Consider the following 24,282-nt stretch of genomic DNA (forward strand, 5'->3'; position numbering starts at 1 on the left):
CTCTGAAGCTAGTCATTCTTTGGGAGCTGCGTAACGCGCGCGGAAGACACCGACCCTCTCCTGTTCCAAGCGTTAGTTTAGCCTGTTATATTTCTCCGGTCATCTTTTCACTCGTTATAGGAGTTACAAACATCATAAAGTAGTTAATTTAAAGCGTTTTATAGCAATTTATATCCGTTTAGTGCGATTTTGGGACATTTATTTTTGCAACGATGTGAAAAGTTGGGCATGCTTTTCAGTTCATCCCGAACTCAGTTGACATTTCCACATGGCAAGAGGACAGCTTTCCACCAAAAGACGATTTCTCCCAAGAAAGGATCCTTTGCCCAAGATACTGATGGAAGAACAGCTCAAGGTAGGACATTTTTATTATGATAAATCGTGTTTCTGTCGAAACATTTTAGTGGCTTAGGACGCCATGTTTTTTGACGTAGCTTCGCTTGGCGCAAACTGTATTGAAAAGTAAGGATAAATTAAAAAATGTAATAACGCAATTGTATTAAGAATTAAATTGTCTATCAATCCCTGTCCACCCTGTATTTTTTAGTCACGTTTATGAGTATTTATGTATAAGAGTAGATCACTGTCTAAGTGGCGCAAGGACATTTTCTTTACCAGCTTGTCTACATTTCACATTGTCTAACCATGATTTTGGTGGCTAAATATAAACATTTTCGATCAAACTGTATATGCATGTTGTAATGTGATGTTACAGGAGTGTCATCGGAAGAATTCTGAGAAGGTTAGTGAAAAAATTAATATCTTTTGGCGATGTTGACTTTTATCGCTCACTTTGGCTAGAATCAATGCTGGGCTGCTAATTGCTATGTGCTAAGCTAATATAACGATTTATTGTGTTTTCGCTGTAAGACACTTAGAAAATCTGAAATATTGTCTGTATTCACAGGATCTGTGTCTTTCGATTCGTGTATGCTGTGTATTTTTACGAAATGTTTGATGATTAGTAGTTAGGTAAACACGTTGCTCATTGTAATTATTCTAGTCCATTTGTGATGGTGGGTGCAATTGTAAACTATGCCATATACCTGAAATATGCACTTTTTTCTAACAAAACCTATCCCATACCATAAATATGTTATCAGACTGTCATCGAATGAGTTTTTTTGTTGGTTAGGGGCTATAAATATCTTAGTTTAGCCGAATTGGTGATGGCTACTGGTGTTGGTGGACAAATAAAAGATGGTGGATTATGCTAATGTGTTTTTAGGTAATAGATGTACATCTTTACATATTGTGTCTTCCCTGTAAAACATTTTAAAAATCGGAAATGTTGACTGGATTCATAAGATCTGTGTCTTTCATTAGCTGTATTGGACTTTAATGTGTGAAAGTTAAATATTTTAAAAATATATTTTTTTTGAATTTCGCGGCACTGGTTTTTCAGTGGGGGGGGGGGGGGGTGCCGCTAGCGCCACGCTGATCCTAGACAGGTTAACTCAACATGACATCATGGACTATTGAAGTTGACATTATCAGGGGTGGCGCTAACTCTATAAGGGATGATAGGGGACCAGGATTACAGTCATTGCTAAAACCGATGTATTACTGATCATCAATGATCAAACGCTATGTGTACAGTGCCTTGCAAAAGTGTTCACCCCCCTTGGCGTTTTTCCTATTTTGTTGCATTACAATCTGCAATTTAAATGGATTTTTATTTGGATTTCATGTAATGGACATACACAAAATAGTCCAAATTTGTGAAGTGAAAAAAAAAAACTTATTTCAAATTTAAATAAAATATAATAATTAAAAATATATATAAATAAATAAAGTGCATATGCATTAACCTCCTTTGCTATGAAGCCACTAAATAAGATCCGGTGCAACTAATTACCTTCAGAAGTTACATAATTCATTAAATAAAGTCCACCTGTGTGCAATCTAAGTGTCACATGATCTGTCACATGATCTGAGTATATACAGTGATCCCTCGCCACTTCGCGGTTCACTTATCGCGGATTCGCTATTTCGCGGATTTTCAAAATGCATTTTTTTTTTTTTTGGTGCATTGTGCTCTGCATTCTGATTCGCTAAAAACTCACTCCCGCTTCTTGTATCAAAACATGCTACGAATTGTGCTATCATTTTGTCGTCTCGTGCAGTTATGTGTACGTACATAAAACAGCTTAGCAAATTTACATTAAGTTGGCCAAATTATCTTGTAATTTCGAACATCTCCTAAACCCATAATGTCGACGAAACATGGATAGAGGCTGGTTATATGGATAGGGATAAAAAAGTTATATGGATATAAAAAGTTATATGGATAAAAAAGTTTTCCATTTCGCGGATTTCACTTATCGCGGGTCATTTTCGGAACGTAACCCCCGCGATAAACGAGGGATTACTGTATACCAATTCTGAAAGGCCCCAGAGTCTGCAACACCACTAAGCAAGGGGCACCACCAAGCAAGCGGCACCATGAAGACCAAGGAGCTCTCCAAACAGGTCAGGGACAAAGTTGTGGAGAAGTACAGATCAGGGTTGGGTTATAAAAAAATATCCGAAACTTTGAACATCCCACAGAGCACCAATTAAATCCATTATTAAACAACTTAAAGAATATGGCACCACAACAAACCTGCCAAGAGAGAGCCGCCCACCAAAACTCACGGACCAGGCAAGGAGGGCATTAATCAGAGAGGCAACAAAGAGAGATTTGAGACTGGGATGGAGGTTCACCTTCCAGCAGGACAATGACCCTAAGCATACTGCTAAAGCAACACTTGAGTGGTTTAAGGGGAAACATTTAAATGTCTTGGAATGGCCTAGTCAAAGCCCACACTTCAATCCAATTGAGAATTTGTGGTATGACTTAAAGATTGCTGTACACCAGCAGGAACCCATCCAACTTGAAGGAGCTGGAGCAGTTTTGCCTTGAAGATTGGGCAAAAATCACAGTGGCTAGATGTTCCAAGCTTACAGAGACATATCCCAAGAGACTTGCAGCTGTAATTTCTGCAAAAGGTGTCTCTACAAAGTATTGACTTTGGGGGGGTGGATAGTTATGCACGCTCCAGTTTTCAGTTTTTTGGTCTTATTTCTTGTTTGTTTCACAATAAAACATATTCAAAGTGGTAAGCATGTTGTGTAAATCAAATGATACAACCCCCCAGAAAATCTAATATATCTATCTATTTTAATTCCAGGTTGTAAGGCAACAAAATAGGAAAAATGCCAAGGGGGTGAATAGTTTTACAAGGCACTGTAGGTATCATGTTCCTTGGGTGAAGAACCATTGAAGTCAAAGCACACTAGAAATGCAATCACATGATTAACTTCAGTGTTTGATGCCATTCTCTCTCTTCTCTCTCGTAGAGTCAGGTGATTTATCAGGAGGCTAGAGGAGAAGTGTTCCAGTGTACACGTCAGAGGCAGAGTTGGCTACCCCTGTGTCTCACTGCTTTCCTTCTCTCTCTCTCTCGCTGACTAATATTGGCATTGCAAGTTGAACGTCATCATCACATGTTTTACTTCAACAGTGTTAAACGCCTTTCTCTGTGTCTGTATCTCTCCTTCAGTCTAATAATACCAGCCCTATATCGGCAGCAGGGCTACACTGTGCTGTGTTGTGTGCTCTGGCTGCTGGGTGTCTGGGGGCACTGCAGTCCATTTCCTTGAGATGTCAGGAGCAGCAGTAGGGAGCGCTGGGCTGGCCCCCTGTTGGCATTGATCTTTGGTTAATCTCCCCTCCGTCTCCCAGGGCACCGGCCCTGATCTGACTTTGAACGATTAAAGAGTCCCTCAAGTCAGTCTGATGCAGCGTCACCATGCATCACTAATGGCTCCGGACGTTACTTTTCTGGTCTCCGTCTCTCTTTCCATTGTTATTTCTCTTTTTCTCCATTCTGCTCTCCCTCTCCCCCTCTCGGTCTTTCTCTCTCACCTACATCGCTCTCTCTCACTCCCTCCATATCTCTATCCCTGTCTCTTCTCCATCGGTCTCTTCTATCGCTCGATCATCTCCTTTCTGCCTCTCTCTCTTTCTGTCACTATCTCCATCGCTTGCTCTCTTTCTCCATCTCTCTCTCTCCCATTAACCCTTTATTAGGGACACAGGGTTCTGTATTACCGTCAGAATTATCACCACTCTTGCATTATGTTGCCTCAGATACCCTCACCGGACAGGGAGCGTGATGAGGATTTTATCGTGAAGTCATTGTTGTGATAAAAGAATAGGCTATATTGAGTGCTTTATGCATGGTAAGGTTTGTGCTATTACTTAAAGTTGACATATTATCAAGTATACCATTACTGGAATCACTTATGAGATGCTAAGTCACATCTACTACACATACTGTACTTCAATGTATTTATCTCTCGAAGTATGCATATGAGAAAATACATTTTGTCATTGTATTTACCAAGTATGCATGTAAAGGTAAATGCAACATTTGTCAATGTATTTGTCATGTATGCCTGGATAAGAAAATACCAACACCTGTTTGATTCGAATTTTCTTTATAGGTTGAATATAACTTCCTCAAATACATAGTATTTTTTTTTACAAATATTGTAAGAAAATGAAAACACTGTTAACATCAACTTTCTTTCCATTTAATAAATATGATTGTAAATGCATAAAACAATTACACACAGCACATTTAAGGTCAAAACAAAAAACATTGTTCACCTAAACTTTTGTATTTTTATATAAAAGCTTTACAGTAATAAAACTCTGTCTACAAAAATAATCTCACTAACTCTATGGGGGAGGAGAGCGAAGTTATAGCTTAGGGATGAACAAAATCAAGTCCTTGTGAAGTGTGAGTGTCTGCTGGTTTCCTTTTAATGCCTTCACACATCTGGATAATGTCCTAAAATGGACACCATACTGCTGGTTTCACTGGTAGAAATCAGACCTTGTTTCAGATGTTAAACAAGGATTTACGGTGTCCATATTAGAACTGCTTAAGAAACAAGACATTCATGCTGTTGAGAACTGGACATGCCCGTTTCTTACTCTAGCTAGTCTGTCGTTCGTATACAGCCCAGCCCACACCTTGGATTCCTGTCCTGTGACATCACAGTATGTTATAACATCCTGTCCTGTGACATCACAATATGTCTGAACATCCCGGCCCAGAGTTTCCCTATCACTTGCCAGCAGAGCTTCCAGGAAGTTCCACCTGTCTGCCTCCATATGTGAACCTGAAGGATTCAAAGGCAGAAGGTGCTTAACTTGAGCCAGTGTGGGCCGGTGGATTCGTTCTCAGCTGAATATTGCCTAAGGGGTGGTTCTGAGAGCTCCGCCATTGTTCTATAGGTCAAAATACTTATATGGAGCACGAAAGCTTGTTATTCGAAGACTTACGTTAAAGAGACCATTCACTCAGAAAAGTCTCTTAAATCCTTTAATGTGATGATAATCAGGAGTAAATATAGGGTCATATTGCTAGAGTTTCCTGCTGCTCTGATGGAGTTATATATTCTGTAGTTCAACCAGTCATTTGTTAAAACATTAGCCAAAAGCTGTTACAATGTCATAGTTTTTGATATACATAAAATAGCAACTTTATAGTATTCTTTCTGAGGAAATGCCTATGTTCTTGTCGACTTGTAAGTAAAAAATAAAACAAAATAAACAAAAGATTAAATTAGGTTTGTTATTTAAAATAGTACTAGCATGCAGCCTCAAATATACATGTTTAAACCGGAGGATGGGCTGTATTTTTTATATATCTAAGAAGCTTTGTTATGAAACACTATTGGAAGATTGCAATGTAACAATGAGTTAGTCCAGTCCATATCTATGTGAAAATACCTCTTATTTCTAAGGTCATAGACATGAACATTGCCCTGTTTCTTTCTCGATTTACAGTACATCAGTCAAAAGTTTGGACACACCTACTCATTCAAGGGTTTTTCTTTATTTTTACTATTTTCTACATTGTAGAATAATAGTGTAGACATCAAAACTATGAAATAACACGTGGAATCATGTGGTAACCAAAAAAAGTGTTAAACTCAGAATATATGATATATTTGAGATTCTTCAAAGTAGCAACCCTTTGCCTTGATGACAGCTTTGAACACTCTTGGCATTCTCACACCCAGATTCATGAGGTAGTCACCTGGAATTAATTTCAATTAACAGGTGTACCTTGTTAAAAGTTCATTTGTAGAATTTCTTTCCTTTCCTTCTTTCCTGAGTTTGAGCCAATCAGTTGTGTTGTGACAAAGGTAGGAGTTGTATACAGAAGATTGGTAAAAAACCAAGTCCATATTATGGCAAGAACAACTCAAATAAGCAAAGAGAAACGACAGTCCATCATTACTTTAAGACCTGAAGGTCAGTCAATGCGGAACATTTCCAGAACTTTGAAAGTTTCTTCAAGTGCAGTCTCAAAAACCATCATGAAACTGGCTCTCATGAGGACCGTCACAGGAAAGGAAGACCCAGAGTTACTTCTGCTGCAGAGGATAAGTTTGTTAGAGTTACCAGCCTCAGAAATTGCAGCCCAAATAAATGCTTCAGAGTTCAAGTAGCAGACACATCTCAACATCAACTGTTCAGAGGAGACTGTGAATGAGGCCTTTGTGGTTAAATTGCTGCAAATAAACCACTAGTAAAGGACACAAATAAGAAGAGACTTGCTTGAGCCAAGAGACATGAGCAATGGACATCAGACCGGTGGAAATCTGTTCTTTGGTCTGATTAATCCAAATTTGATATTTTCTGTTCATACCGCCATGTCTTTGTGAGACGCAGAGTAGGTGAACGGATGATCTCCATATGTGTGGTTCCCACCGTGAAGCATGGAGGTGGTGGTGTGATGGTGCTTTTCTGGTGACACTCTGTGATTTATTTAGAATTCAATGCATACTTAAACAACATGGCTACCACAGCATTCTGCAGCGATACACCATCCAATCTGGTTTGCGCTTAGTGGGACTATCATTTGTTTTTCAACAGGTCAATGACCCAAAACACACCTCCAGGCTGTGTAAGGGCTATTTGACCAAGAAAGAGAGTGATGGAGTGCCTCATCAGATGACCTGGCCTCCATAATCACTCGACCTCAACCCAATTGAGATGGTTTGGAATGAGTTGGACCGCAGAGTGAAGGAAAGGCAGCCATAAAGTGCTTAGCATATGTGGGAACTCCTTCAAGACTGTTGGAAAAGCAATTCCAGGTGAAGCTGGTTGAGAGAATGCCAAGAGCGCAAAGCTGTCATCAAGGCAAAGGATGGCTACTTTGAAGAATCTCAAATATAAAATACATTGATTCGTTTAACACTTTCTTGGTTACATGATTGTATAATAATATTGAAGACATCAATACTTTGTAGAAAATAGTAAAAAATTAAGAAAAACCCTTGAATGAGTAGGTGTGTCCAAACTTGACTGGTACTGTACATTCTAGGTTGTGTGTTGGTGGCTGGGTGTTTGTGTGTGTGTATACAATATGTATGCTACATAGTTCAAGTCACTTGGAATATTTTAGCATCACTGTCCAGCTACAGTAGAATAATGCTTATATGAAGATTCCAGAAACATAACAATTTTCCCTCCATAATTGTCTTTATGGAATGACAATAAGGGTCTTCTGAAATGCCATAACCATCAACCAAACAATCACGTCTGTCAGAACAACACTTCGGGGTTCGACTGCGTCCAACGCTGCTTCTCAAAACAAGTTAACCATCCATGTACCCTACCATCTGCGCTCTACTTCCTTTGGTTCTTGAAAGGGGGTACAATACGCTACAGAGATGGAGAACACGGGGCCGAGACTGGGTGACATTAGCCTAAATGTGTCACCAACCTTAACCAGCATTGAGCTTGACTGGCTGCATTAACTAAATTCCCGACTAGACTTGCAGTTCTGTTCTGTTCTCCCTATTTCAATGCTCTGGTGTGTCTTGCCATAAAAGGCAGTCCACTCTTTTTTCGCTCTGAACGCTCCACTAGAGCTCCGCTCCACTATTTCATCTTAAAGTAGCTGTTTTTCATTTTAACTTTCGCAACCTCCAGTTAACTTGGGAAAAAAAGGTTACTTTGAGAGGATATTGACTGATTTTGATGCCCCCCCCCCGAAATAACTGTCTTCTGCCCATTTCTCTTCTATGAAATCAGGTGTAACTAATGCATGGTGTCAGAGGGAACTGAAAACGTAACGCATCTACATTGGTTTATCTTGAAGTCCCTACCATGGTAGCAGGCTAGCACCATGTTTCTCAGGCAAGCTATTACAGTGGGGGAAAAACAAAGTGTCATACAACTAGTGTTTCTCGTTAAATATAGCTCATAGTGTAGAGATGAACAGAAAAGTTCAATAAAATCACCAAATCGAGACAACCAAACCCTGTATCTGTCTTCGAATTATTACATTGTAAGCAAAAACAAAACATTTTAGTACAAAAGTGTATTGTGCCATAATCAGCTTTTCGTGAGACAGTGATTGGAACGGAAACAAAATGGTTGTATTAATAATTGATATCGTTTTTCAGTTTGCAATTTGTTATTAAAATACACAAATATCACAGACATTCATGATTTACAAAATAAATGTGATTTTAAATTCAATTATATACTTTAAAGTATGTTCTTATGAATAAATAGTGTACCACTTCTGTTAGCGACACACAGTAGCGAAAAAGGATGTAAGACACTTACAGAAAGCTAACCAAGAGTGTTGTTTTTTATGCAGTTTTTTCTTTAGATCATGCTGGCTTTCCATTTGTAGTTATGTACTTGACTTTGTATAAATACATTTCATCAAAAATTATTTTTTATTGGATAGACATATATTATGTATAAAAAAAAAACCTGTATACAGTTTCTTCTGGTTTTCACAGAGCACAGTAAGTGTCAGCAAAGTCAGTAAAGTCCAACATGCACAGGTATAAAGCTCAAAACCATTGTGTCCGCTCAAATGATTCAAAAAGTCCATGACACAGAATGGAGTCGCTGTTTTCGGAGTTGTCCAGAGTTTTTAAACGTTGATGTACGTGGGGAGTTCCGTTGAGAACTTGACATGTGCGTGAGGTTTGATGGATCCTTTAAAAGGAGAAAATGATGGGAGACAGAGACATGAGGAAAGATGTCAGAAGACATTCCAGTCAGTATGAGTTAAGTCACATTTCTCCACAATGAATGAGGCTCTTGCTCAAACCTAGAGTGGAATGGGGCTATCAATTTATTAATCAAAACCTCAGTGAAAGTCTCTTATGTGAATGACGAGATTATCTTCATGGCAACCGATATAGTATGTGAAAGCGATGGAACAAAATGTAATTATATGACAAGAAATTGCAGTCAAAGTGAAATAAAATTTGTAGTACTAGACTTAGTAACTACAGTAAAAAAATAAATATATTTTTTAATAAAAGTGGCGTATTTATTCACCGATGGGCCGTGTGTTTAACTCTGCGTCCATAAGCTCCGGAGAAGTCACCAGCTCCCTCGGAGTGTTCGGGGACACCAGGGTGCTTTCCGTCGGACTTACTGGACTCGGGATCATTTCTTGTTCTTTTTCGTTCTGCATCTGCGCATAGACGTTGAGGCCTGGGATCTTCCTTGAGGAAAGATTTACAATGAGACGGGGGATAAAGAAATTTGCCAGACTAATAAAATGGGAGAGGGATTGCCTGCCTCGGGGACCAAATCATTCTGATGCTCCTCTTTACAACCCAATAATGTGTAGCCGAACCCAGGAGATATACCCAGTTGACTTAAATGCTTTGTTTCGATGCCTTGCGGCCTTATGTCTAATTTTGTATATATTTGTATGTAAAATAGGATTATACTGTATGCTTTTGGAAGGCAGAGGGTCTGGGGAGTTGTAGTCGTGTTTGTGTGTGTCTGTAAGTTGCTGTTCGTATGTATATGTTTGTATTTGATTCAAAAAAAGGGAACACAAAAAATACAATATTATTAAAAAAAGGCAATTAAATATTCTACTGTATAAACACATTTATGTTGTAAGAACTATGCGCTGTTTGGCTTTCGCTCTTTCGCTCTTTCTCTCCCTCGTCTGTTTCTCTCTGTAGATCTCGTCTCATTGACCCCTACTGCTCTTTTCACACAGAACTGTACCAAGGTGGACGGAAATAATTTAACATTTCAGAAAGGTCAACTAGCAAAGCTCAAAGGGCTAAATATTGATAATGCCTGAAGGCTGACTGGCATTTCATTTGCGGACAGAGAAAATGCCTCGACAAAAGGATTCTAAGAAAGTTGAAAGAGATAAGCCATTTCTCCCTTGAAACTGAAAGTTTTCAAATAGACGTTTGATAGACAGTATTTTTGTTAAATGCCAAATGTCTAGACACTCAGTAACTCCCATTTGGTTAGTAATTTTCCCCAATGTCCTTTCTGATGTATAACCATAATTATAATGTAGCTCATAGCTCACAATTGGTGTCAGAAGTGGGATTAGACCCTAGTCGAACAGTGAGATCATAGATCACTCCTCAGTGTCCTAGCCAATTCAAAATGTTTCGTCAACACTCAGGAACTTTCCCACTTGGTTAGTAACATTCTCCCAACGTCCTGGCAACTTACAACCAGATATGGGTTATAGAGATCATCTCTACAGTATATCATGAGCACTGTACCTTTTGAATTTGTAGACGACAAATATCGCCAAACCCAGAACCACAACCGACAGCAGCATCAGCATGGCCGAGCCGCTGTGGTTCTCACTCGTGTCCACTAGGGGCGCTGTAGAGGTGGGAGACAAGAGTCACACAGTACAGTATACATTAAATTCCAAACAGTTTCCATAGAGAACAAGTAAATCATGTGTTTAAGAAGTCAACATGAAAAGTGACACCTACTAATTAATAAAATACAAAACATAACATAACATAACAATAAAATTATTTATAAAAAAATATAAAATTGTATTGTGATTACGTTTTTGATACGGTAAGTATTTATTGACTTCTCTTACTCTTTATCTTATAAGCCCCTAGGACAGTAGCAGCATCCCCAAAAGGAAGAGGCACACATACTTGTAACGATGCTCACTCTCTGAATGTCTCTGTGTAGCTACATGATGGGAGCCAATCAGACAACAGGGTTGGGGGGGTGTTAGTCGCTGGGCAGGAAATAGACCTCCTGGGCCTGTATTCACAAAGAGTCTTAGTGAAGGAGTGCTGATCTAGGATCAGGTCCTTCCTTTCCATATAATCTTATTTGTTATGATCTAAAATGCAAAACTGATCCTAGATCAGCAGTCGTATTTTGAGACACTTTGTGAATACGGGCCCTGGCTCTCTATTTCTATCTAGAACTATCTCTATCCATCTATATAGTCATTAAAAAGACCCAGTTATCCTCAATACACCGAGCAAACACAAACAAAATGTAGGTATTTGTACTCGAAGAGATGCAGACACTTACCTGCTGACAAATGTGCAGCGTATACTGTGACCTGGACCCCAGGCCGAAGGGTGAACTGGACCAGGTTTTGGTTGAGGGCGCTAAGCAAGATTTCAGAGAGCTAGAGAGGGAGAGACAAACACAACAACAAAAAACATTAATTTCAAGTATATGCGCATCAATTGACATAATAATTAGAGTATTAAGATTTCTAAATCAACTTATTGGAGCTTTTTATATCAGAGATATGTGAGAGTAAATTTACATTGAGCGTCTTATCCAGAGCAACTTACAGGAGCATTTAGGGTTAATTGCCTTGCTCAAGGGCACACAATGTTGTCCTGTCACCGACAACGATGAGACAGCCTATAGGGAGGAGGTCAGAGACCTGGCAGTGGGGTGCCAGGACAACTACCAATCCCTTAATGTTTTTTTATTTTTTTATTTAACCTTTATTTAACCAGGTAGGCTAGTTGAGAACAAGTTCTCATTTACAACTGCGACCTGGCCAAGATAAAGCAAAGCAGTGCGACACAAACAACACAGAGTTACACATGGAATAAACAAGCATACAGTCAATAACACAATAGAAAAAAGAAAGTATATATACAGTGTGTGCAAATAGCGTGAGGAGGTAAGACAATAAATAGGCCATAGTAGCGAAGTAATTACAATTTAGCAAATTAACACTGGAGTGACAGATGTGCAGATGATGATGTGCAAGTAGAAATACTGCGGTGCAAAAGAGCAGAAAAGTAATTAAAAACAATATGGGGATGAGGTAGGTAGATTGGATGGGCTATTTACAGATGGGCTATGTACAGCTGCAGCGACCGGTTAGCTGCTCAGATAGCTGATGTTTAAAGTTAGTGAGGGAAATATATTGCTGATATATTTGTGAGCAAGACAAAAGGAGCTGATCGTGGACAACAGGAAAAGGCGGGCCGAACAGGCCCCCGTTAACATCGATGGGGGTGTAGTGGAGCGGGTCGAGAGTTTCAAGTTCCTTGGTGTCCACATCACCAACAAACTATCATGGTCCAAACACACCAAGACAGGGCACGACAAAACCTTTTCCCCCCTCAGGAGACTGAAAAGATTTGGCATGGGTCCCCAGATCCTCTAAAAGTTATATAGCTGCACCATCGAGAGCATCCTGACACGTTGCATTCACCTCCTGGTATGACAACTGCTCGGCATCTGACCGTAAGGCGCTACAGAGGGTAGTACGTACGGCCCAGTACATCACTGGGGCCAAGCTTCCTGCCATCCAGGACCTATATACTAGGCGTGTCAGAGAAAATGCCAAAACATTGTCAGAGATTCCAGTCCCCCAAGTCAAAGACTGTTTTCTCTGCTACCACACGGCTAGCGGTACCAGAGCACCAAGTCTAAGACCAAAAGGTTCCTTAACAGCTTCTACTTCCAAGCCATAAGACTGCTGAACAATTAATCAAATGACCACCGGACTATTTATATTGACCCCCCCCTCCATTTGTTTCTACACTGCTGCTACTCGCTGTTTATTATCTATGCATAGTCACTCTACCTACAAGTACAAATTACCTTAGACTAACCCACTGTATCGTCATTAGCCTCATTATTATTATTTTGTACTTTAGTTTATTTGGTAAATATCTTCTTAACTCTTTCTTGAACTGCATTCAATGATGGTTAAGGGCTTGTAAGTAAGCATTTCACGGCAAGGTCTACACTTGTTGTATTCGGCGCATGTGACTGAGTAACAGATGTTCACTTAGTCGGATCGGCGATTCAGACCAGCAACCATTCGGTTACTGTCCCAGCGCTCTTGACCGCTGGTCTACAGATCAACACTAAATCAACTCCAACTGTATCTAAACTGCATAAATCATCTCAATACACTTCACCATACAGTATAAGAGACATCTAGCAGTATCATTAAATAGTATAACTACTCTAGTCATATTATTGGTTCGTTTCAGAACGAGTTTCTTCTCATGCATACCATGCTGGGGCAGATCTTTCCACCACATACTTACTGATACCCACCACGACTCACTGATACTACACACCCCCACGGCTCACTGCACGCTCCCTCCACCCAGAAACCCATTTAAAGTGAAATATCTATGGATGAATCCATGCAGGTTCTCGCCACTTTAATACATAATGCAGGGCCTATTTGATGAAAAACCTTGCTTTTACTACGGTTTTTAGAGCGACAAGTAACCTTCTGCACAGAGAACGTGCAGTTTGGACATAAATCAGACATATCACCCTGACCTTGAGGCTACAGCTGGAATACAGTGTTTCCTTTCTTGATGCTTCCAATTTAGTCCGGACATGGTCCCCTGAACTATACCGTCCATGTGATATCAAATCACACAAATGATGATTTGTACCATTATAAATCTAAACTGTAACACATTATGTCAGATATGTCATTTAACAATGTTGTATCCTTTTTACTTTGCATTCAGGCCAAAGACTAAAACAGAGAATATATATGCAGGTCATGCATAGAAAGACCCCGGCTAAACAAATTCCCTTTTCCCTGCGGAATCCATCTTATTTCTTTGCTCGGCTTCATTAATTTTATCTGCCTCATTTACCAAATTAATTGTGATATGAGTAGTTTCTCCCAGTCCTTCACATTCCTTCCCGCTTTTATATTTCTTACCAAGTTTAAAATTAGACTATAGCTATGAATAATTACTTTTTCCTCACTGTATCGGGTTCACTAAATCTATTATACATTCTAATAAGCACAACCGCACATTACACTTTCAAGATGCAAGCCTTGAATAAAGATGTATTGCTGGGGCCTGAGTGAGAAGGGTCTTGCCATAGCCAGGCAGATTTGGGGGGGGGGGGGATACAATTCATTTCTTCCTAGTTCTATTCTACTCACATCTTTTTAATGATCATCCATGATCTATTATATGGGCCTTGGAGCTAATTCAGTACATCTTGATACCTGCTGGTGATTCTGTGGCCAGTTTCAGCAGAGACACTATCTTTGTCTGGGTTTATTCCTGTGAAAGACTGCAACCCCCGCCCTCTCACATAGAGATGACTCGGGGTATTCTACAGTCAAGTTGTCCGCAGTGATGGCTTTTAAAAGCTTGTCACACTTATTGATGAGGCTAGTTGATATTCTGCAGAGTGTGCGTGTGCGTGTGTGTGTGTGTGTGTGTGCGTGTGTAAGCCCATGTGGACAATATTGACATCTACTGGAGAAAATATGAAGCCTTAAAAGCCATACAAATACGTTGCAATTCTGTTTTCAGACCATGTAGCAGTATAGACCAACACAGCTATGTGTTAGTGAAGAATGTCAGAAAAGGGAATAGTTCTAAGCCTACTCATGTTTAGTTCAGTGGAAACCTCTAAATTATGCCAAATGGAATAACAAGGAAATCAACAGATGGCGAACATGTTGGTGCAAGAAAACAAGTGCTTAGCTGTCAAACCCAAACATCCAACAAGCAGAGTAATATCCCCCTAAAATATAGCTCCAAGTGTCATTCAGTGATAAGTATTTGTCAAATTAACACATAAAAAGTATGCTCCTACTCCCACTCAAACATCTGGCATGAATCAATATAGGAACTTAATGTATTCAATTTTATGGTTTACTTATGGAAATTATGAAAACCTAGTTGTCAGATACCCATTTTGCTAATAGTTAACTGACAGGTAACACTGACAGATATGTTTTTTTAACCTGTTACAAGCATGAATAAACCTTTATATCATGTTTTTTGAATAACTCACAGAAAACGCCTGTAATTGAATCAATCATACCTGGTCTAAATGAGCTGAGTTCTTCTCTGGCTTGCCCTCCGTTAACTCTTTGTCTAGCAGGAGGAAAAACTCTGCTGCCGTGGGCAACCCTGGTAGGACGGTGACAAGGAGCAGCTCCGGGCTCACCCCTGTGGCCTAGAGAAAGATGAGGAGGAGGGAGAGAAAGAAGAGAGAGATGAGAAGGGAGAGGGGTAGGATGGGGAGTTGGGAGAGGAAGGGGAAAAGAGGAAGCGGGAGATGGAGAGAGAGACGAGGAAGATGGAAGAAGAGGAGGGAGATGGAGAGGAAGATGAAGATGGAGAGGAGGAAGAAGAGGGAGATGGAGAGGGAGAGGAGGAATAGGAAGATGGAGGAAGAAGAGGAAAGGGAGGAAGAACAGAAAGAGGACCAGACTGGATTGCTTTTCATGTCACTCAACTTGGAAAGCAGTCGCATCGAAAAATAGGAATTGTCTGTATGATCATAATTAGTGTGACTGTGATACAATGCTGTGAAACTCACTGTGATGCATTATTACTAACATCAATGAGACTTAGATCTGAAATTATTATACTACTCAGGTCCTGAGCTGTTTGTATCAAATATGGTTTGATTTCCGTTCTCAAATATACTGAAGACTATGAGCAATTCAATACATTTTGTGGATACTACAATGTCTATCCAACATGTCATGTGTGGATTTGAAGTACATTATACAGTTGAAGTCGGAAGTTTACATGCACTTAGGTTGGAGTCATTAAAACTCGTTTTTCAACCACTCCACAAATTTCTTGTTAACAAACTATCGTTTTGGCAAGTCGATTAGGACATCTACTTTAATTTTTCCAAGTAATTTTTCCAACAATTGTTTACAGACAGATTATTTCACTTAAAATTCACTGTATCACAATTCCAGTGGGTCAGAAGTTTACATACACTAAGTTAACTGTGCCTTTAAACAGCTTGGAACATTCCAGAAAATGGTGTCACGGCTTTAGAAGCTTCTGATAAGCTAATTGGCATAATTTGAGTCAATTCGATGTGTACCTGTGGATGTATTTCACAGCCTACCTGCAAACTCAGTGCCTCTTTGCTTGACATCATGGGAAAATCAAAAGAAATGAGCAAGTCTGGTTCATCCTTTGGAGCAATTTCCAAAATGCCTAAAGGTACCACGTTCATCTGCACAAACAATAGTACGCAAGTATAAACAACATGGGACCACGCAGCCGACATACCGCTCAGGAAGGAGACGTGTTCTGTCTCCTAGAGATGAACGTCTTTTTGTGCGAAAAGTGCAAATCAATCCCAGAACAACAGAGGCCGCTCCTCTGGTCTGATGAAACAAAAATAGACCTGTTTGGCCATAATGACCGTCGTTATGTTTGGAGGAAAAAAGGGGAGACTTGCAAGCCGAAGAACACCATCCCAACCGTGAAGCACAGGGGTGGCAGCATCATGTTGTGGGGGTGCTTTGCTGGTGCACTTCACAAAATAGATGGCATCATGAAGCAGGAAAGTTATGTGGATAGATTGAAGCAACATCTCAAGACATCAGTCAGGGGGTTAAAGCTTGGTCGCAAATGGGCCTTCCAAATGGACAATGACTCCAAGCATACTTCCAAAGTTGTGGAAAATGGCTTAAGGACAACAAAGTCAAGGTATTGGAGTGGCCATCACAAAGCCCTGACCTCAATCCTATAGAACATTTGTGGGCAGAACTGAAAAGGCGTGTGTGAGCAAGGAGGCCTACAAACCTGACTCCATTACACCAGCTCTGTCAGGAGCAATGGGCCAAAATTCACCCAATTTATTGTGGGAAGCTTATGGAAGGCTACCCGAAACGTTAGACCCAAGTTAAAGAACTTAAAGGCAATGCTACCAAATACTAATTGAGTGTATATAAACTTCTGACCTACTGGGAATGTGATTAAAGAAATAAAAGCTGAAATAAATCTCTACTATTATTCTGACATTTCACATTCTTAAAATCAAGTGGTGATCCTAACTGACCTAAGACAGGGACTTTTTTTACTAGGATTAAATGTCAGGAATTGTGAAAAACTGAGTTTAAATGTATTTGGCTAAGGTTTATGTAAACTTCCGACTTCAACTGTATATAAAAAAGTATGTGGACACCCCTTCAAATTAGTGGACTAGGCTATTTCAGCCACACTTGTTGCTGACAGGTGTATAAAATTGAGCATACAGCAATGCAATCTCCATAAACAAGCAATGGCAGTAGAACAGCCTTTCTGAAGCGCTCAGTGACTTTCAACGTGGCACCGTCAAAGGATCCCACCTTTCCTACAAGTCAGTTCGTCAAATTTCTGCCCTGCTAGAGCTGCCCCGGTCAACTGTAAGTGCTGTTATTGTTAAGTGGAAACATCTTGGAGCAACAACGACTCAGCCGCGAAGTGGTAGGCCACACAAGCTCACAGAACAGGACCGGCGAGTGCTGAAGCACGTAGCTCACTACCGAGTTCAAAACTGCCTCTGGAAGCAACGTCAGCACAAGAACTGTTTGTCAGGAGCTTCGTGAAATGGGTTTCCATGGCCGAGCAGCCGCACACAAGCCTAAGATCACCATTCGCAATGCCAAGCGTCGGCTGGAGTGGTGTAAAGCTTGCTGCCATTGGACTCGGTTACTGTCCCAACACAGTGGAGAAGCTTTCTCTGGAGTGATGAATCACACTTCACCATCTGGCAATCCGACAGACGACTCCGGGTTTGGTGGATGCCAGGAGAATGCTACGTGCCCCAATGCATAGTGCCAACTCTAAAGTTTGGTGGAGGAGGAATAATGGTCCAGGGCTGTTTTTCATGGTTCGGGCTAGGCCCCTTAGTTCCAGAGAAGAGAAAACGTAATGCTAGACCATATAATGACATTCTAGACGATTCTGTGCTTCCAACTTTGTGGCAACAGTTTGGGGAAGGCCTTTTCCTGTTTCAGCATGACAATGCCCACGTGCACAAAGCGAGGTCCATATAGAAATGGTTTGTCGATGTGAAAGAACTTGACTGGCCTGCACAGAGCCCTGACCTCAACCACGTCGAACACCTTTGGGATGAATTGGAACGCCGACTGTGAGCCAGGCCAACATCAGTGCCCGACCTGTGAGAGAAAAATTACGTATTTACTTGCTTTGTTTTAATATTAATAGTTAACAATTATATGCTTAACAAATAGTAAGAGATTTTCATAACTACTAATGCTGTGCTTTTGTAAAGAGATGGTTCTCCTCTAGCTCCCTGCAGCTGGTCTGTGAGTTTACTCAAGGACATAGGGTGACCTGAGATAGCCTGGACGGAGTAGAGCAAACCCCTATTTGTCCTAATCCAGCAATGACTAAGCATTTTTAGGTCTGCTATATGGTGCCTCTGTTTTTTAAAAGTATTGTTGAGCTCTCGGTCCAACGATCAAGAGTGTGGGGTCAACCAGCTTCATTATTGAAATAATTAATTGATATTAAATAAAGATGATTGTTTGAAGAAATGACAAAGTCTCTCTCACTTGGTTAGAATTTCCACCATAGACCTCACTAATACTCTTGTGGCTGAATGGAAGCAAGTCCCCGCAGCAATGTTCCTACATCTAGTGGATAGCCTTCCCAGAAGAGTGGAGGCTGTTATGGCAGCAAAGGGGGGACAAACTCCACATTAATCCCCATGATTTTGGAATGTGACGTTCAGAGAGAAGGTGTCCACATACGTTTGTTCATGCAGTGCATGTCCCTCACACTGACGGTTGATTAAATTCAGAGCTACAGTCCAGCTGGGTCTAAATTCACTAAACCATGACAATCAGACATTCAGTGAGATTTATTTGTACATGTATGGCCTCCACAAATACGACCCTGAACTCACAGGCGACCAGCAATTCCATAGTTCAATGTGACAAGGAAGGGAGTGCAACAGCAATTTAGAATTTACTTGAAGTAATTTTCCCTTGCCAGTTATCATAAAATGTGGATTCATCTCAGTCACGACCTGAGGTCACAGGGAATGTATTGTAAAGTGGACCACAGACTAAAAACACTGAAACAAAATATAAACGCTAAAGAAGTTGATAAACAAAGCGTTTCATGAGCTGAAAAAAAAAAATCCCAGACATTTTCCATATGCACAAAAAGCTTATTTCTCTCAAATGTTGTGTACACATTTGTTTACATCCCTGTTAGTGCTCCTTGCCACAATAATCAATCCACCTGACAGGTGTGCAATTGGCATGCTGACTGCAGGAAAGTCCACCAGAGCTGTTGCCAGATAATTTTCATATCTCTACCAGAAGCTGCCTCCATTAGAGATTTTGGCAGTACGTCCAACTGGCCTCACGTAGACCACATGTAACCACGACAGCCCAGGACTACCACACCTGGCTTCTTTACCTGCGGCATCGTTTGAGGTGGTGGGGGGGGGGTATTGGTGATTGGCTGGGCCTGGCTCCCAAGTGGGTGGGCCTACGCCCTCCCAGTCCCACCCATGGCTGTGCCGCTGCCTAGTCATGTGAAATCCATAGAATAGGGTCTAATGAATTAATTTGAATTAACTGATTTCCTTATATGAACTGTAACTCAGTAAAATCGTTGAAATTGTTGCATGTTGCGTTTATATTTCTGCTCGGTATATACTCTGTGTGTGTGAGTGTACGTATGTAACATACAGTTAGATACAAGGATCACTCACTTTGACCATGGAGTTCTTGATGACTCTGCTGACGTCCAGTCTCCATTCGGCCACGTCGGGGTTGTGGTCGTCCAGGTTAGATGAGAAGGCTAGTAGATGTGACCTGAAATATTCTGCACAGAGAAACAACTATATGACGATCAGCTGATGACGATGCTTTTCTATTTCTGCCCTATTGTCTGAAATAATGAATGTGTCAAATGAATGAGTAGTTAACAATTACTTTTAAACTACTTCTAAATAGCTACTTTAAAATCATACTTACTAGCCAACCTCCAGTGCATTAAAATCTACAAAGTCACCTAGAAACCAACCTCTAGCAGTATACATGGCTGTCTGGCTGTTTACAATACAAAACAAACAAAAGAACAGCTCACTGCTCACCGTGGACAGCGATGGTTTTCCGGTCCTGCAGGATGGCGTTCCCAGCGGACACCTGCACGGTGACAGTGTTGACGCCTTCCCGGGAGAACGTGCACGCCACGCTCCCTTCCAGGGTGATTATCGGCTGCAAAGAGAAAGAAAAAGAGAGAGAAAGAAAGAGAGAGAGGGAGCGAGCGAGAAAAGGGAAGAGCGAGAGAGCAAGGAGGTTCCCATGGGAGGCCCTTATCAACCTTGTTAACATCTCACACAGGCACTATTTACACTACAGAGGTGTCAGCCGGGAGGCAGGCAGGCAGCCACAGACATAAACACAACCCACATCGCCCCCCAAGGAACCATGATCGCAGCTGTGCTACATAGAACTGTCCGGGGAGAGTTCCATGAGACACCAGCATTTCTCTCTGTCGTTACTTGGATCTCCATTTGTTCTTAAAATGGCTCTGACATGCTAATTCTGGATAATTTCCTCATGTACTAGAGTAGCTAGCAGCTGCATTAGTAGCTAAACTCATTGCCCAACCAAAAAAAAACAAATTCTGAATTAAGTCAGACAAATACTGCTCTAATTTGTAAATCTGGCACAAATCCTTCTTCACGTCACTTTATCTTACAGTGTGAAGGATGAGCATACAATAAAACTACAAGTCCCAGCAGTATTGAAGTATCTTATCTTACCTCAGTGTTATTTCCGAACCACCAGATGTAGGTGACTGTTCCCACTTGGCTAGGCCACAGCACAGCGGTGAGGTTGACTTCCTTACTCTTCACCGCCACAAAGGGAGCGGAGAGATGGATATACTCCAGCTGACCTACTCAGTCACAAAAATACACGACAGTGAACCCACTGAGACTGACTCCACAATGTTTTGGGGCCTCTAATGAAATGGATAAAGGTGCATTCAAAATGATCTGCCCTAAAAATGCATCACAGTGAACTGACTGAATCCACAAAGTAAGTTTGTAGCCCCTTATGATATGAAATGAAGGCACACAAAATACATATTACAGTGAACCGATTGACTCCTTAAAGTTTTCTGGCCTCAAATTAAATAAAGGTAAGCAGGAATCTTCAGAGTATCCGTCTATGGGCCCCTTATGAATTGAAGGCACATTAAAAAAAAAGTGAGCTGCATTCAGAGGATCTGGTCCATTCTGGGACGTTGTGGTCGCCATCTGTGTGTTATTTTTCATCCCTGGCACTCCTGGGTCCTGGCTGGTCCCATTTGTAACGGCTGGCACATCAAGATCGACAGATTGCAAGGTCCCACAGCTCCCTGATCAATAAGTCAACTACGTTACATCTGTCACCCATGAAACCACCAGTGGTGGTCAGCCCCATCATCACAGAGAAGACGGGAATGACTTGCATGTTAGAGTTAGAGTGGGGGTACCCTGAAGGGGCATTATATAGAGAAAAGGGCTTCGGCTTGACTGGAATTGTAATGGATTTAAGCTACCTTCATCTCCACTGATGTCGGACCATGACATGCATATTACACAAACAGATAACAAATATAACGTTCTATGCCAGTGTTTCCCAAACCTGGTCCTCGAGGTACCCCAAACAGTATATATTTTTATTGTAACCTTGGACAAGCACAGCTGATTCAACTTGTCAACTAATCATCAAGCCCTCAATGAGTTGAATGAGGTGTGCTTGTCCAGGACTACAATACAAATGTGTACTGTTGGGGGTACTCGAGGACCAGGGTTGGGAAACACTGTTCTACGCAAGTAAAAGTCTGCAAAGGAACAATTTTGTGTGTCAGAATTGTATAACTACCTCACTCATATGTCTGTAGATTACGGGCTACACTGACATAAGGTAAGGTACGGGAAGAGATAAAACTACACTCACATGTTAAAGGTTGAAGACCAACCATGAAGTATGGCGGTGGAAGACCATGACTTGGTGAACCCACAGTGAGAGAGACAGACTCACATGTGACGTGGAGGTACAGCACCACGCTCTCCGACCCCAGGCTGTTCTCTCCTGTAGCGGTCACACGGTAGATCCCCACAGCCTTGTAGACGTGCTTGACCCCATCCTCTATGGAGCTCACGTTGGAGTAGGTCAGAGCGTGACCGTCCCCGAAGTCCACCATGATGCTGGTCCTGGCTCCGTCGCCCTATACAGGAGGTAACAGTCATCAACGATCGAAGAAAGAGAACGCTATTCTTACAGTAGCTACTGTCGGTATGTTTGAAATAACATTTCCATGAACATGTTATTAGCTAAGACTTTATATGAAGATGAAATGGCATAGTAATATAATAGAGAGTATTTTGTTGCTATTACAGAAGTGGAGAGTTGACATACGTTTGACAATACTGAGTTAAAGTCAGCGCCCGGTCTGAATGAACAGGGAGCCAGTTACTGTTTTGCTCCTTAGGAAAAAAACACTCACCTCTTCAAGAAACACCAGGAAGGTGACATTGGTGCCCAGCGTAGCTGTCAGCTTTCCTTCACTGGTGACGAGGTGCAGGCCTTTGGGGGCCTGGGTAGGACAGTGCTGCCTCCTGGCCGTGTACTCTGCTATCACGCCCGCTGTGCAGTTATTGGACACAACCTTCCTGTAGCTGAATGTACATAGGTCACAACTGCGGTTAGAGGCTTTGCTGATGGATACATGAGCATAGAGAAGGACGACCTTAGCAGGTTGGCAGGTTGGCTATTGAGAACACATTCTCTTACAATAAAGTCCTGTCATTTGAAATATCCTTATTCCAAGTGTACCTTCGCGGTCAGTTTTAATTAAATAGTGAATGAGTGTACATACAGATGTAGGAACTTAATTTGAGGCAGAAAATAACCTTTTACTGCAGTAGGCTAAATCAGGGTCACACGGTGTGATTCTTGGTAGTCTTAAACAAATCTACTTTGAAAAAAAGAGTATACAACTCACACACGTGGTTATGGGCTTAAAAAAGAAGACACATGTACACATGTCAGATATAGAGTTGAAATGTATTCAATTTTTAATTTTCATCCCAAAATTACTCTTTATATACACATCACAGGAGACTGAACTATACCAAAACTGTTTGACATAGAAACACTGGATTTTAGATGTTTTTATGAAAAATTCCACCAAAAACAGCTACTTTGGTCATTGATGGCAAGAAAGGGCTACTGAACATTTTTGTAAGGTTTGATAATTTTTTTGTAAGGGAAAATGATAAACTTCAGAAGCCTTTTTAAACCTCAAATAAACTACAAATTGTACATTTCCTGCATTGTAGGAAAGTTCTCCTTCAACTGGGTGATCAAATTAAGATCCAACATCTGTAAGAGGCTAATGAGAGTCCTGGGGAATATCTGCTTACCCAGTGCTGTTGATGAAAGTAGTCCCTGTGGTACAGCTTCTAGACATGGACGATGGGAGGAACCAAAAGGCGGGGGTGCACTTGCCGTCACTTCGCCTCTCGTAGCCATAGTCACTGTAATGTTTGGATCATACCAAAATAAACAGTCGAGTGAAATGCTACGCAGTAAACTTTTATAAGTGATTCAATTCCTGACTCATAGTGGTGACCCTGGAGTGAAAATAATTGAAGAATTTCACTGGCACTTATTGATTTTACAGAAATGTTGTAATAATATGATTGTATTTTCAGTTTTTCAAACCCAGCCAAAGTTGTTTATGCTACAATAATAGCATTAACACAGTCAAGTGAAATTCTACAAAGTTTGTTTTGATACATTTGATTTATGTGACAGAGGAATTGTCTTTGAGGGTTTGGGGTGGGACTCTGCACTGGGGCCTGAAAACACATCTCAAACAAACTGATTTGACAAAAACTCTATTTTATTTGTACATTTTTTTAAACAGGTCTCTGGTTTGTTTGTCCTATAATTAAAAGGCAACGTTGCCAGCACGCGCGTCCTCAAAATGATAGGAACAAATTGGCCCAATTAGGCCGACATGCACAGAGATGCAGAAGTGTTGTGATAGTTAATGAACACTATTAAGCCCGATGATTAATTGTCTCTTACTAAAACTCATTCCAAGTTCACCGCCTCACTCAAGGGGCCCATGGATTTGGGAATTAACAAAAGCAACATTAATAATACTGATAGATAATTA

General features: G+C 40.9%; 1 protein-coding gene across 3 annotated transcripts in view; it reads right to left on the bottom strand.

Moving 5' to 3' along the window:
• Positions 1–4,468: 4,468 nt before the first annotated feature.
• Positions 4,469–24,282, bottom strand: part of LOC129836223 (VPS10 domain-containing receptor SorCS1-like) — a 142,987-nt gene continuing 123,173 nt past the window's right edge. Inside the window, exons 17-27 of one of the 3 annotated variants that reach the window (XM_055902096.1) lie at positions 23,522–23,635; positions 22,603–22,774; positions 22,137–22,323; positions 20,870–21,003; positions 20,195–20,318; positions 19,811–19,923; positions 15,146–15,280; positions 11,378–11,477; positions 10,588–10,693; positions 9,377–9,546; positions 4,469–9,028 (exon numbers count right to left, since the gene is read on the bottom strand). In XM_055902096.1, coding sequence (XP_055758071.1) covers positions 8,964–9,028; positions 9,377–9,546; positions 10,588–10,693; positions 11,378–11,477; positions 15,146–15,280; positions 19,811–19,923; positions 20,195–20,318; positions 20,870–21,003; positions 22,137–22,323; positions 22,603–22,774; positions 23,522–23,635 — 1,420 coding nt within the window. In that variant the 3' untranslated portion in view covers positions 4,469–8,963. Of the gene's footprint in view, positions 9,029–9,376; positions 9,547–10,587; positions 10,694–10,925; positions 11,024–11,377; positions 11,478–15,145; positions 15,281–19,810; positions 19,924–20,194; positions 20,319–20,869; positions 21,004–22,136; positions 22,324–22,602; positions 22,775–23,521; positions 23,636–24,282 lie in introns of those variants that run through there. The other 2 variants (XM_055902105.1, XM_055902114.1) reach the window with 2 other exon arrangements.

Source organism: Salvelinus fontinalis, chromosome 3 (genome assembly GCF_029448725.1).
Source record: "Salvelinus fontinalis isolate EN_2023a chromosome 3, ASM2944872v1, whole genome shotgun sequence".
NCBI classification, from domain to species: Eukaryota; Metazoa; Chordata; class Actinopteri; order Salmoniformes; family Salmonidae; genus Salvelinus; species Salvelinus fontinalis.